General features: G+C 39.4%; 1 protein-coding gene across 2 annotated transcripts in view; it reads left to right on the top strand.

The window, feature by feature from the left end:
- MPP3 (MAGUK p55 scaffold protein 3) overlaps nt 1-14947 on the top strand; it is a 52829-nt gene that overhangs the window by 33606 nt on the left and 4276 nt on the right. Inside the window, exons 13-18 of one of the 2 annotated variants that reach the window (XM_074940599.1) lie at nt 666-707; nt 1216-1371; nt 1960-2040; nt 7471-7564; nt 10311-10419; nt 13680-13802. In XM_074940599.1, the coding sequence (XP_074796700.1) occupies nt 666-707; nt 1216-1371; nt 1960-2040; nt 7471-7564; nt 10311-10419; nt 13680-13802 (605 nt within the window). The remainder of the gene's footprint in view (nt 1-665; nt 708-1215; nt 1372-1959; nt 2041-7470; nt 7565-10310; nt 10420-13679; nt 13803-14947) is intronic. The other variant, XR_012636383.1, reaches the window with a different exon arrangement.

Raw genomic sequence — 14947 nt, 5'->3', positions numbered from 1 at the left:
AAGTGAGCAAGTATGACCACTTTTTTTAGTATATTACTGTGTATAGCTATTACATTCTGCAGAGTCTAGTGATTACATTTTTACTGTGCATGCTCTTGGTTTGTATATTTTATTGTATATGAATGACCCAGAGATCTGATAAAAAGCCAGTGTTAGTCTTATAATATGCTTTTTATCTATCTTTTTAACAAGAGATTAGCACAGAAACAACATTAAAATTAAATTTGTTGACTCTCAGTTTGAGTTCAGAGCGATGCTTCGTCTATGGTTCTCACTATTGTACTGAATGGTGCTTGAGTCTAACAAGAAGTGTTCTGGATTATTAGATCCACTTGCAATCTTATGTACCAGGGAAGTTAGCGAATGAATGCCAGCCCTTCCTCTGAGTTGCTTTGATTTTATGGGCATATAGTATTTATATTGCTTAAATGTTCGCTAACAGCAACTCTAAGCAGATGCGATGATCAATAAAAAATTTTTACTGAGAGATGTATTCTGAGACATTAAATGGCAATTTAATATAAGGCATTAGCCATGGGCTAAACTAGTTATCATTAGTACTTGTTTATATTGATAATACAGGATGCAAAGTCTTTTCCCCCAAACCACATAACATAGGTATTGTAACATCTTCCTTCCCCTTCTCTCATCATCTTTATTAACAGAAGACTGTGACTGTGAGGGATATTTCAATGGACAATATATAGGTGAGGAACCTAATTCCCAGTACTTTTTCCTGTAATATTGGTGTGTATAATAATGTGCTTCTCTTTAAATCAAGTTGCTTTTCATCTGAATTTGTTTCATGTGAGTTGTTAACTCGAAAACTGCATGCAAGGATACAACAGGCCACTGACAAAGCCTGAGCTTGGCACCAAGGATTCAAGAAGAATTCATCCCAAGGCAGCTCCTTTGTTGTGGAGACTCAAATACCTCTTTCCCCTGTTTTCCACCTGATAAACAAATGCAGTTAGTTGTCATGAACTTCCCATGGAATAGATGTATTTATGCTACAGTAGGGGGTTCATTGTATCTCTTTTATGGAGTTAAGAATTCTACTATTCCCACCCTTCCCCATCATTATAAACAAACTGGTGCATGTGATGCTTAACACAAGCCAGTTTTCACCATACGAGTTCTTATTGAAAGACAAGCAGCTTGGACAATTGGCTAGGAAGATACTTCATTTAATGTTTGTTATATTTTGCTCTTTAGCTGGTTTGCGGAGGAGCTTTAGGTTAAGTCGAAAGGAGAAACACAACAACCAGAATCAAGCAAAGCAAGCGGACATATCTGAGTTCCTAACATATGAAGAAGTCACTAAATATCAGCAGCAGCCGGGAGAAAAGCAGAGACTGGTGGTTTTGATTGGTATGTCGCAAAACTGGTCAGAAATTTTTCCATCAACATTTTTTTAAAAAGACCTTTTAAAATGAAAAGCTGAAAAAATTCCCTTCCAGAAGCTCCAAAGTAGCACTCTGAGTCTTGGCAAGGTCCTGTAGTTTACCCTGATTTCCTGCCAAAAAGTTTTGACGAGGACCTAGGCATGTTTAGCTGTTAGAATAATTTATAAAAAACTGGATGTCAGAGAAAAGGAGGTTCAGTAAGATTTTCTGCAGTTCAGTAAGCCTAGCAACTCTGAGTCTAGGTATTTTGCCAGGGCAGCTTAGAGTCTGGGGGGTATCCAGAAAAACTAAATGCTGTGAACATAGAGTTTCTGCTACAGTGACTGGATAAATATCTGGTCTCCTGCCATTTAGGATTCAAGCTGCTGCTAGTGATGCTCTTTAAGGTAGAATGGGGGTGGGACATGAGTTCTTGCTGTTTCGTGCACAGATTTCTTTAAACCCTCTCCTACATCATGCATCCTATTTGTGAGATTGAAAATATTGCAAACAGAATGAAGGAATATTTCTTTCAGAACCTAAACAAATCAGTTTTCATTTCCTTATTGCTTAGGTTCTTTAGGAGCCAGACTAAATGAGCTCAAGCAGAAAGTTGTGTCAGAGAATCCACAGGAGTATGGTGTTGCAGTACCACGTAAGTAACATTTACAGGAATCTGTTTGTCCCCACCTTTTACTGTATACTGCATGCAGTAATATAGTGATTGATTACACTACTATCCAGTCTGTTCCTGTTCCCACACTATTTACATGCATTTTTCAGAATTAGCTCAAGTTCTTCCCCCTCCTTTTGAGAGTTTGTATGTGTCTCTTATTGACTCAGCATATCACATCTCTCTCTGGGAGTATATACAGAATCTGGAATCTTGTCAGCTCCTTTGATATTTTTTTTTTATTTCCCAAATGAACAGATTGCTTTTCTCAATATCCATTAAAAAAATGACTGACTACAGGGGGGAAGAAATTAGACTGTAAATCTCAAAAATTAGAATGAAAATGAAACATTTCTTCTGATTCAGCAAAGAAGATAAATGTATGCTTCTTTGTTCCTATTTAAAGATGATGGTGCTGGATTAGGTACAGAGTTTTAATTCATCAATTTAATTAGAGAGAGAAAAATATTAATCTTAAGAAATAGAGAACAATAAAGCAGGCAGACTCCTTAAAATGGAAGACTGATATTTTGAAGCCTGGATTAACATGTTAATTCTCTTCATACACACAGAGCCACAGTGATATGCAAGGCTGGAATTTAAAAACGTATTTCAAAGTGTGGTTTTGCTCTGCTGATGCATGAATTTATGGTCTATCAGTTATATGGAGATGGTGGCTGATGGTATACAGATTGAAATTAGCAATTTTTTAAGAACTTTGCAATAATATCACTGTGTATCTTGTCATCTGAGTGCCCCAAAAACTGATTTAGAGTTACACTGATCAATTTGTCTTTCAGAAGTTTTAAACTTATATCAAGGGAACTTCTAATGTTTGGATAGAGGCTGTTTCGCCCCCAACCCATGTGTGTAAATTTTATTTGGATTTACACACATCTGATTTAGATTGCTGGCTTTGACATGTTTCTCTTCCAGTAGCCCTTTGTTAAAGATGTGCATCACATACAGACATAATTTGTATTAGTTTTTTAAATCTGAATTTGATGTACTTGTAACATTGGAAAGTGATGGGTTTACGCTTTCATGGTCAGCTTGTATCAAGCTGTGCAAATGGTCACCGGAGTGTACCGTTAAAGTAAAGGGATGACTAATAGTCATTTCTTTTAAGGAAATTAAAAGAAATGACAACTTCAAAGCTAAGGAAAGAAGAGCTATACTTATATAGATGGTGTATATATGGCATGAAAAAAATCAAAAAGTGTTACAGGAGGAGAGCAGGTAGATAATTTAGCATCAGTGAGGAATGAACAATGCTGTAATGAGAAAGCAGAGAGAACAATTCAACAGGAGGAGGTAACAGAACAAAATAACTGAGGTGAAATGAAAGTATCTACATGCTGGAAATGGCCTACCTTGATTATCATACACATTGTAAGTAGAGTGATCACTTTAGATAAGCTATTACCAGCAGGAGAGTGGGGTGGGGGGAGAGAAAACCTTTTGTAGTGATAAACACCCATTTTTTCCATGGTCTGTGTGTATAAAAACATCTTCTGTATTTTCCACAGTATGCATCCGATGAAGTGAGCTGTAGCTCACGAAAGCTTATGCTCAAATAAATTGGTTAGTCTCTAAGGTGCCACAAGCACTCCTTTTCTTTTTGCGAATACAGACTAACACGGCTGTTACTCTGAAACCTATCTACATATAGTGACTTTTGCTTAATATATTGAATGTGAATCCATGATTGAACATTTAATATGGTGTTGGTCCTGGTGAGAGTTGAGAACACACAGAAAACCAATAATTTTTAGGCTTAACAGTTAACGTTCTGAGTCTACCTATCTAGTGCTCTAGGACTTTCTTCTTAATTCACCTCTGCTGTGCTTGTCCATCGGCAGTGTCTCTCAGCAGAGCAGGATTCATTCCCATAAATATTTGCCCCAAATTTGTCATTCCTATACTTTATCCTAATTTTACACTAGTGGACAGGTATTTGAGTGCACTAGACTTCAAAGCACAAATATTCAAGCGTTGCCAACCAGATGCATTAAAAAGCCACAGGTTAGATCCCAAGGATCAGGAGATTTAAGCTAATCATGAGAATCAATAAACAAAACAGTGATACCCTAACTGCGGCTTTCGAGCTGCAAATGCCTGTTTAATGGTGTCTCCTGTGGCTCTTTGTAGCATATGATATTAAAACACTGAATTATTAACCAATCAGGATGCTTTTACTATGTTATTAATCAATTAAGTTAATAACTTAATACAAGTTGATATATTATCACAGCATATACTCTTTAAATGTGACTGGTACTATAGAAAAATGAAACAATGAGTTCACACTACTGTGGTTCTTCTGGGTAATGTTGACTGCTAATTTGACTCCTGAACCACTGAGGTCTGAGTACCATTGATTTAAACCAAACAGACAAATAAAAGCAAAAAAACAGCAACGGCAATGTTAATGTTGAGATTAATTGTACAACAGGCAAGAGCTCAAATTCTGATAGCAAACAGGTTTGTTTTTCTGTGTGTTACATTGGTATTTTATTGCAATATAAAATCTTGAAATAATTAAACAGAATATACTAAAGGTAACAGTTTTACAATGTCATGTCACCGTGGAAAATAACTTACTTCCCTACTGTAACTGGATTAAGGAAAAAATGAAATTTGATTTCAACAGTTGTGCAGGAATAGAGAACTACATGATGCAATTTTAAAGTTACTGGATTCAAAAGCAAGAATACTGAAAGAAGCTTGTGATAGCGAACTACTAATATTTTAAAATGTGAACAATACATAAGACATGTAGTGTATTGTGACGGGGCAAGGCCAGAAGGCTATAGAAAAGTAGTGGGAGATAGATATATTAGCTCCAGGCTAAACAAATCCCTGGTACCAAGATAAGTTAAATGGCAGCTGCTCCAGGTCAGTTAGGACACCTGGGGCCGATTAAGAACTTTCCAGAAGGCAGGGAGAATGCTAGGTTGATTGGGACACGTGAAGCCAATCAGGGACTGGCTGAAACTAGTTAAAAGCCTTCCAGTTGGTCAGGTGGGTGTGGATGTCAGGAGCTGTGGGAGGAAGTTGCACTGTTGGAGAGGCTGAGTAGTACACACCATATCAGGCACAAGGAAGGAGACTCTGAGGTAAGGGTGAAGTGGAACCTGAGGAAGTGGAGGCTGCTATGGGGAAGTAGCCCAGGGAATGGTACGTGTCCTGTTTCTAAAAGGTCAGCTACCATAGCTGATACTATTAAGGTCCCTGGGCTGGAGCCTGGAGTAGAGGGCGGGCCTGGGCTCTTCCCCCCCACCCACCCACCCAACCTGTTTTGCCCCCTCCCTGATTAATCACTGAGATTGGGAGACAACAGAGACTATACAAGGGAGGATAGCTTCTCCTCACCTTCCTTGCTGGCTTATGATGAAAATGGCTCAGTAGACTGTGACCCTTCTCTCCCTAGAGAGAAGGGTTATGTGGAGGGTCACAGTGAGCCTCTGAGGCTAGCGAAATCTGCTGGGAAATGCGGGACCCATGGAGATAAGGACAGAGCTTTGTCACAGTATGTATAGAAATAGAATGCATGTCTCAAGGACTAATGATGAGATTAACACCATACATGTCAGACCACATTTAAAATATTCACTGCACTGAGAGACATTATGGCACTCAAAAAAGGTACAGGGAAGAACTACTTAAAAAATATAAAAGCAAGAATTCAAAGTCAGAGTTAAATCACTAATTTATTCATTTGCAAATTTGATACCATCAGCTCAGGATTAAACAAAGACTGTGAATGCTAGCCAACTACAAAAGCAGTTTCTCCTCCCTTGGTGTTCACACCTCAACTGCTAGAAGAGGGCCTCATCCTCCCTGATTGAGCTAACCTCGTTATTCCTAGCCTGATTCTTGCTTGCATATTTATACCTGCCTCTGGAACTTTCCACTACATGCATCTGACGAAGTGGGTATTCACCCACGAAAGCTCATGCTCCAATACGTCTGTTAGTCTATAAGGTGCCATAGGACTCTTTGCCGCTATCACTAATTTAGTTAGCTTGGGGAGAAAACCCAGAAATTACTCAAACAAGCCTGTTGTGGTTTTTTTTGAAGTTCTGGGTGGAAAAAATGCTGAAAAAAAACAAGCTGATTTTTATTTCCTAATGATTATCTCCAGTGGGTCACATCTGATTTCCTTTTATTCTTTTAGGACCTTCTTCTGCTCCCACAGAAAGTCATGGGAATTCTGTCATTAACTTAGACTGGAGCAGGATAAGGCCTTTATATTGTTTCCAGGTTGTTTTGTGATGAATTACATGTTCTAAAATTGTGATTGGGGTTTTGGGCATCTTTTGAGAGTTTACTTTTCTTAAAGGCTGTAGTGATACAAGAGATATTTGTAGCTTGTTTATTAGAAGCGATACCATTTTCCCTAGGAACTTTTATGGTGGTGCCATGTGCAAGGAAAAAAAAAGTGTAAAAAACTTCTGTGTAAAGAACAGAGGTTGAATTTGGCCTTCAACTGTTTTTAGAAAAATGGGGTTTTACAGATTTAAAAATAGATACATTTGTGTCCCTCTAAAATTCCAATGGAAACATTTTCAAAAAATACTAAAGCCAAATAAACAACCTTTGCATATTTTGCAACCCAAAACACAGCACCTTTGTGCCAAGGGCATGACAACATAAATGCAAAACGGACAAAACAAAAATTTCATAGTTTAAGGCTGGAAGGGACCAGTATAGTAGTCTGACCCCATGCACAACACAGAACCTCAAAGGACTTTTCCCTATAATTCCTGCATCAAGCCCATGTCTTGTGATTGACCCAGACCATATCTGAAATTGAGTCTGTTTTCATTGCCCAAGCAGAGATGAATTAAAAAGCTAAATAAAGTATTTACTTTAAGACTCACCAAGCTGTGTGCAGATGTGCAATGTTTCACAGCATGTTACATGCTTTTCCTCCTTCCCTACTCTTGTTTGCCTGTTTCACTTACTTGTTCCATCTTGTCTTAAATTGAGCTATAATTCCACCAGCTGCTCCAGATAAGCAATTCCACTGATTCTACAAGGATGCAGGGTTCCACCGGGATCAGGGCCCCAGACTTCAAATCTTTTGAGGGAAGGGCCATGTCAGCCTATATATTTGTACAGTGTCCAGCACAGCAGGACCCTGACCTCGATTGGTGGCCTCTTGGGTGCTATCATAATATAAAAGATAAAGTAAATTAATTATTTCAATTTTAATCTACTGTAAGGTTTTGTTTTTATACAGGTAAAGGGATTTTTGTTTTCAGTTCTGTTTTTCACTTGATGGTGTGTGTCCATTTAGTTTTGGAAGTATGAAAACCTAAGACTAAACAAAGGAAAGTCAGCATCCAACTTCTGCTAACTGCTACCCCATGTTTGATGTTCACTGTACTGTTTCCACTCTTCCAGATACAACAAGGTCAAAGAAAAGTCATGAAAAAGAGGGAGTGGAATACAATTTTGTCTCTAAGCAATCATTTGAGATAGATGTACAGCATAACAAGTAGGTTTGTTTTAACATACAGAAATAGTGTGGCTACATTTTCAACATATTGCTTGTCAAGATGTATAGTATATACATACCTAGTTCAGTGTAATAATGGGATGGGGCAATTTTTCCAGTAAACTCTTGTTTTCAGTTTGAGTATAAACTCACTCAAAGCCTGACTGAAAGGCAAGTCAGGAACAGTAAAGGGTTGGAAAGAGGCGCAGGAGGCGGAATCCAACCCTGCTACCTAATTAGTGGCAGTCCCATTAACTACCTTCACTGCTATTTTCTGATACATGTATGCTGGCAAGTTCTATTTACTTTTATTCTGAATTTGGGAATGTAAATGACCTGTTGGATTATCCAGTTCATTTCCTGCTAGTGCAAGGTTTTCCTATAGAATTTAAATACCCCTAGAAGCCTGAAAAGTAAAATTTCTTTCCTGGCTAGCTTTGTACTGTTCTCTGTGGAAAACATGAGGTTCCCCCTTTCTCTATTTTTAGAATTCAGCTGAAAATACCATGGCAGTTTTCTTTAAGTTCCTTATTTGTCAGCCTCACTGATTATCACTGATGCCCTGGGAAAACTGTTAAGCCCCCAGAAGGATCACAAAAACATAGAACCATAGAATATCAGGGTTGGAAGGAACCTCAGGAGGTCATCTAGTCCAACCCCCTGCTCAAAGCAGGGCCAATCCCCAACTAAATCATCCCAGCCAGGGCTTTGTCAAGCCTGACCTTAAAAATATCTAAGGAAGGAGATTCCACCACCTCCCTAGGTAACGCATTCCAGTGTTTCACCACCCTCCTAGTGAAAAAGTTTTTCCTAATATCCAACCTAAACCTCCCCCACTGCAACTTGAGACCATTACTCCTTGTTCTGTCATCAGCTACCACTGAGAACGGTCTAGAGCCATCCTCTTTGGAACCCCCGCTTCAGTTAGTTGAAAGCAGCTATCAAATCCCCCCTCATTCTTCTCTTCCGCAGACTAAACAATCCCAGTTCCCTCAGCCTCTCCTCATAAGTCATGTGTTCCAGTCCCCTTATCATTTTTGTTGCCCTCCACTGGACTCTTTCCAATTTTTCCACATCCTTCTTGTAGTGTAGGGCCCAAAACTGGACACAGTACTCCAGATGAAGCCTCACCAGCGTCGAATAGAAGGGAACGATCACGTCCCTCGATCTGCTGGCAATGCCCCTACATATACATCCCAAAATGCCATTGGCCTTCTTGGCAACAAGGACACACTGTTGACTCATATGCAGCTTCTTGTCCACTGTCACCCCTAGGTCCTTTTCTGCAGAACTGCTGCCGAGCCATGCAGTGCAGTGGATTCTTCCGTCCTAAGTGCAGGACTCTGCACTTGTCCTTGTTGAACCTCATCAGATTTCTTTTGGCCCAATCCTCCAATTTGTCTAGTTCCCTCTGTATCCTATCCCTACCCTCCAGCGTATCTACCACTCGTCCCAGTTTAGTGTCATCTGCAAACTTGCTGAGGGTGCAATCCACACCATCCTCCAGATCATTTATGAATATATTGAACAAAACCGGCCCCGGGACCAACCCTTGGGGCACTCCACTTGATACCGGCTGCCAACTAGACATGGAGCCATTGATCACTACCCGTTGAGCCCGACAATCTAGCCAACTTTCTATCCACCTTATAGTCCATACTTCTTTAACTTGCTGGCAAGAATACTGTGGGAGACCGTGTCAAAAGCTTTGCTAAAGTCAAGGAACAACACGTCCAGAGTCTTGTAGATGCCCTAAAAGAGTGGAGTTTTTGTTGAAATTGTAATGGTAACAGATAGAAACCAAACCAATGCATAGAGCTCAGTTTGCTTTCCCCCTCATAAACTAATAGTTTCAAGGTAGGTCAGATTTTGGTCCTAAACTGCTTGGATGTTTTCTGCAATATTTATAACATTGCCACATTCCTTTGAGAACATCCAAATAAGGATACATGTTCCAAGAGAGACTTTTCTTTTAGGACATTCCATTTGCTCAGTATACTCCACAGGGCCCATGCTTATTCAGTGGTACTTTTGTATTTGTTTCTGTGATTTTTCTGTGAGAGAAAGGGGTTGACTTGTAATTAAGTCAGGGAAGCTGGGTTCAGTTAAGACTCTTGTGGCCCGTGCAAGTCACGGAACTTCCCTTTGCCTCAGCTTTCTCCATGAAGAGAATAATAGAATATCAGGGTTGGAAGGGACCTCAGGAGGTCATCTAGTCCAACCCCCTGCTCAAAGCAGGACCAATCCCCAATTTTTGCCCCAGATCCCTAAATGGCCCCCTCAAGTATTGAGCTCACAACCCTGGGTTTAGCAGGCTAATGCTCAAACCACTGAGCTATCCCTCCCCCCCCCATTGAGAGGGGATGTACAAATTAATTCCTTCAAAATCCTAAAGCATATTGAGAGCCTCAAATGGAAGGAGACTTCTGATTGCATTGTCTCAATTTTCTGAACCCCAGACACTAGTTTTGTAAAGGGAGACACCAATAGGTGCTGGAACTAGGGGTGCTGCGGCACCCCCGGCGTGAAGTAGTTTCCATCATATACAGGGTTTACAGTTTGGTTCAATGGCTCTCAGCACCCGCACTGAACGAATTTTTCCAGCATTCCTTGAAGACAACTGTTTTTCATGACTCCCTGGAATTAACAAATGTAACCGGTTTTGGGGACAATAGCGGTCAAAGTTCTTTAATTTCCTTTTCTTTGTGGCATATATTCATGGAGTATAAATACCTTAACTTTTTAGATTTGTTGAACATGGAGAATACAAAGAGAATCTGTATGGAACAAGCCTTGAGGCAATCCAATCTGTTATGGCCAAAAATAAAGTTTGTTTGGTGGATGTGGTACCCGAAGTAAGTACAGCTGCTTTTATAAAGTCTTCTGATTCCGGGGGCCTGGCAGCAGCAGTCAGAAATAAAATAAGCATGCTGCTGTAGCCAGCCATCTCAGTACGTTAAAATGTTTGTGGCACAATATCAAGGAAATTGTTGCAAATAACTAATTTAGCCCCTTCCTCTGTTTGTGAATCATTTGTGACCCAATCTAGATTTTTCCATCTCTTCTTTTTTTTTTTTTTTGGTATTCATCAAACACTTTAGCTGAAGAAACTCAGCCTCTGAGCCGTTTTGCAAATTTTTGACTTTGACTTTTCATTATCAAGGGCCTTATCCAACTCCTTTTGAAATTTGTTGACTTCAGATAGCAGGATCAAGTGCTATTTGCAGTCTGTGACTGGCCACCAGAATCCGATATTATTCCTGCTCCCTAATTGGATGACAAACTTTTAAAACAGAATTAAAATCTAACAATGAGAATAGTGATTAAAGGATGATAGCAAGTACCCTTGTTTGTAGGCAAATTATGAGTTTCTCTATGAAGAATTGGCATTCCCTAAACATTCATGTGAAGAAAAATGTTACTGAATAGCCGTTCAGAATGTGAATGAATGTTCAGGGATATGGCTTTGCAGTATTCAACCAGCTTTAAACATTGAAAACAGTGTTGTTTCCCATGGGGAGAAGTAATAGAAGATGAGTCTTTTCTTGTTGGGGTTACATAGAACAGAGAAAAAACAGCATAATCTGATCTGCTTTGAAACTTGTTTGATTTGTTATGTTACAAATCAAAGTTAACACTAAAAAAAGTCAAATATACTGTGTTCAAACAAACATGAACATTGTAAAAAAAATTACTAGAGGGAGCAAATAAAAAACATTTTCCAAAGCTTTATAGATGAATGTATCATTCTGTTTTTAAATCTTTACTAGAGAACTATTTATTTCCTCTGTGCAGATTTCAGCTTTCTGCATTGCATTATTAATTTACAAGCCATACGGTGAGTATGGAAAACACAATATGGCTTTATGGTATCTTGTGTTTTACACCATGTTCAATCTCTCAACTTTTTAAACTAAAGCAAACCACTGTTTATGATTAGTGTTCTCATACTGAGTGCCAGACCAAGAATTTTGTCTGGTGGGAGGGAGGAGGTAAAGGTGGGGCATGTGTGTAGTCACAAAAAAACCAAAACAAAAATACCCCCCCACACACACACATTTGCGCTGCCTTTAGGTTAGCTAAGCAGAGGCAAAACATTTTCCCTCAGGTAAGAACAATTGTAAAGCTTTGCTTTTAACACTTGGGTTATTCCAACATGGCTTTGTTTTCAAACCTTAGACTTGGCTTGGCCTGTGTGAAGCTTCTGTTTCAAACAGTCCTACATTAAAGTGCACTAGAAAACTTTTAGGGTGTGTGAGCAGTGTCCACATGGGCCAGTTCGTGGGCAACATGCTGGCATGAATTAGATTTTACACCCCATCTAATGTGGACTAAGGCACCATGTAGACAGGCTCTAAATTTGAGGCGTTCCCTTCCCAACATACCTGCTAAGGACATAATCAGGTACCAGACTTTTTTTTTTTTAAACTAAGAAAAGAGAAGTTTGCACCCATTCCTCTCTGAGATCCATTGCACATTAATTAGATGCTACCTTGCACCTTATCCATATCTGAGAGGATATTGCTGCTGTTCCTGTTTGAAGAACTTGGAGGATTCCTCACTTAAGATTTTTGGAGAGGAAGAACTGTCTAGTTGCAAAAGCACAAGAATAGGATTTGAAAGATCTAGGTTTTATTCCTGGCTGTGCACTAACTTCCAGTGTACCCTTAGGCAAATCATTGGTGCTCTTAATCATCTTTCTCGTGTGGGTGGTGTAAGAAAGATTTTTATTACCCTTATTTCAAACATGGAGAAACTGAGACACTACCTCATTAATGTGTGTAAAGGGCTTTGGGATCTTCATATGGACGTGCTGTGTATTAGGGCATTATTACAATAAAACCTTCTCATCTCACCAGTGCCATGGAAGCACCAATTTCCTGTTACATAGTATAGCTGCTGCAGCATCAAATGCCAGCAGGTTACCCTCACATTTCTCCGCTTTAATTAATCCACAAGGATTCTGATATCGGGGGTCTGAGATAGCAGATGGCTGGAACAGACATTTTTTGTCATTCTATGTATCTAGTTCATGCCCTTTCTAAAGACCATATACCTTTATGCTCAAAACACCAGCCTCCTCAATTTTACAACTTGTCCCTGTATGATGGCTTATAAAAAAATATTAAAGTTAATAGAAAAGCAAACTCAAATACTGATGACAGCTGTAAGAGAGTATCCTGGGATGAATATACTGTGGAGGTCATAGAAAGGTGTAAATGAAGAATTGTGCTGTATCTTTTCTTCATATTTTGTCCTCTTAATGGGAAAGAGTTTCTTCTGGATTGTTCCTAAGCAAAGTAAATATCTGACTTCTCCTCGGGTGAATAATGCTATTTACAGTCCCTGGTTAATTGCTCTACAGAAAGCAATGATGCTTGCCTGTCTTGTGAATCTAGCAGCTGGTCTGAGTGCTGGCTCAGCAGAACTGGACTGTTCACAGTGCTGAGCCTTGCTGAACAAAAAGCAAAGTGTGCCCTAAAAACCACAATGTATTACATAGTTAGTTTTCTTATTAAGGAGCTTGCCCTTGCATTATGAGAGATGCGCACACGTCCTCCTTTCCTGTGTAAGCCCACATGGAACTTTTCCTACCATAAACAGGCTCTGCATTCTCAGTCCTTCTGGCCACACAAAAAAAGTGTGATTCCAGCTGTAACTGAAGTCACTGGGTACTGACTCCTCTCTTATCCCAGTGGCTGGACCAGGTCATGTGTCTGGGATTAGGAAATAACTTTAAATACTCCTGTCAAAGCAAGTAGAGTTCAATTTCTTGGGTTTTGTCCACTTTTTATGAAAGGAAAGTAAGGATAATTTGGCCTAATAGGCAAGTTATACCCTTTTCTCTTGTATTACCTTCCCCTTTCTGTAAATTTAATGCACAGCAAGATCTGTGTGCAATGACACTGACATTATATTCGTCTCCTTTTTGGAGAATTACAGATATAATGCTCAGACTTACAGTATTTTACACAGAGTTTCAAATGAAAAATTTATACAGTTGACATTACTAAGAACAGTTGCAACAGGGATAATTGAAGTTTCATACATTAACTTATCATGTAAAAGTTTTCCTTAACATACATAAAAAGCTCATGTATATTTCTACTCACAGGCAGTAAAGCACCTGAGAACACCAGAGTTTAAACCGTATGTTATATTTGTGAAGGCTCTGGTTCCAGAAAAGAAAAAAAATGCACCAACATCTCCAACTTCAGAAGAAATCTCAGCCCCACTTGTAAGTATTTTAACCTCAGTTCTTAAGACACTGAAGAAGCCATATTTGGAATATTCATAAGAGAAATACCTGTCCCTCCAGTTGAGTGAGATAACATAACTGGCTCTAGTCTTATGATGGGAAGTCAGGTTGAGAGTTCTAAGTAGCTACATTCATGTGGCAATTACCTGGGAACTCTTTTTGCCTTCCTCCATTATGTCTCCTTGCTGATGGGTCAGTATGGACAGCAAAGCATCCTCCTACAGGACATGCCTGAGATGTTCTGCAAGATAATGATATCCAACAAAACTCTGATTTGAGATTCAGATTTTATAAGCTGCTACACAGTTTTCAGAGCCCCCGTGCTAAGGTGAATAAGACTACCATTATTTCAGCTGCCACACCTTCATCTCCTATATTAATTTACTTAATTTTCCTGAAGTGTGTTTTGCCTTTTAATTTTACAAGTGTCTTCGTGCTGCATGATTTTCTTCAAACACAAGTAAAACAATAAACACAGTTGCTGACATAGTTGTTTCACTGACTATTAGAGATATGAAATAAGCTACCCAGGGAGGCAGTTGTAGGAGAAAGTTGAACGTTTCTTGAATTCATTTAGGATTTGTTTCTGCAGTATGGAGAAAGGGCAGGCAGGTAATCCAAGAAGAGTAGGCAAATTATTCAATGTTCTCATGTTTCTTGCACTTTTTTCTAGAGAAGGTTTGGGATAGTATGGGAGGCATAAAACACACAATTTGCAAAGACAACTTGTATCTGGGTGAGGGGTAAGTCTGCTGGATAATCCTGTTTGTTTGTTTTGGGCCAGAGGTATGGTTTCTTCTTAGGAAGACTACTTTGTGTTTGGCTCTTACCACGCAAATCCTCTTGGAGGCGGGGGGAGGGGGGGCGGAGTTGAGAAACAGGCTTGTTTTCAGTTTAACAACACCCACCATGACTTGAACAGAGTTAGGACTTCAGAGGGAGATTCTGACCCCTAAAATCTAACCATGTCAGGAATGCAGGAGGAGTAAGAATCTACTGTTTGTAGTAGTACAAAATATTCAGGTTCACGCCAGTGGAAACTACTAGTGTAGTAGGATTAGTTAGTAACCTTGTTGTTCTGCCACTGAGCAGCCTACGTAAGTGCCCAGAAGGCCACTTTTGCC

Source organism: Natator depressus, chromosome 27 (assembly GCF_965152275.1).
Source record: "Natator depressus isolate rNatDep1 chromosome 27, rNatDep2.hap1, whole genome shotgun sequence".
NCBI classification, from domain to species: Eukaryota; Metazoa; Chordata; order Testudines; family Cheloniidae; genus Natator; species Natator depressus.
Note: the sequence above shows the minus strand (reverse complement) of the source record. Positions and strands in the feature narration are given on the sequence as shown.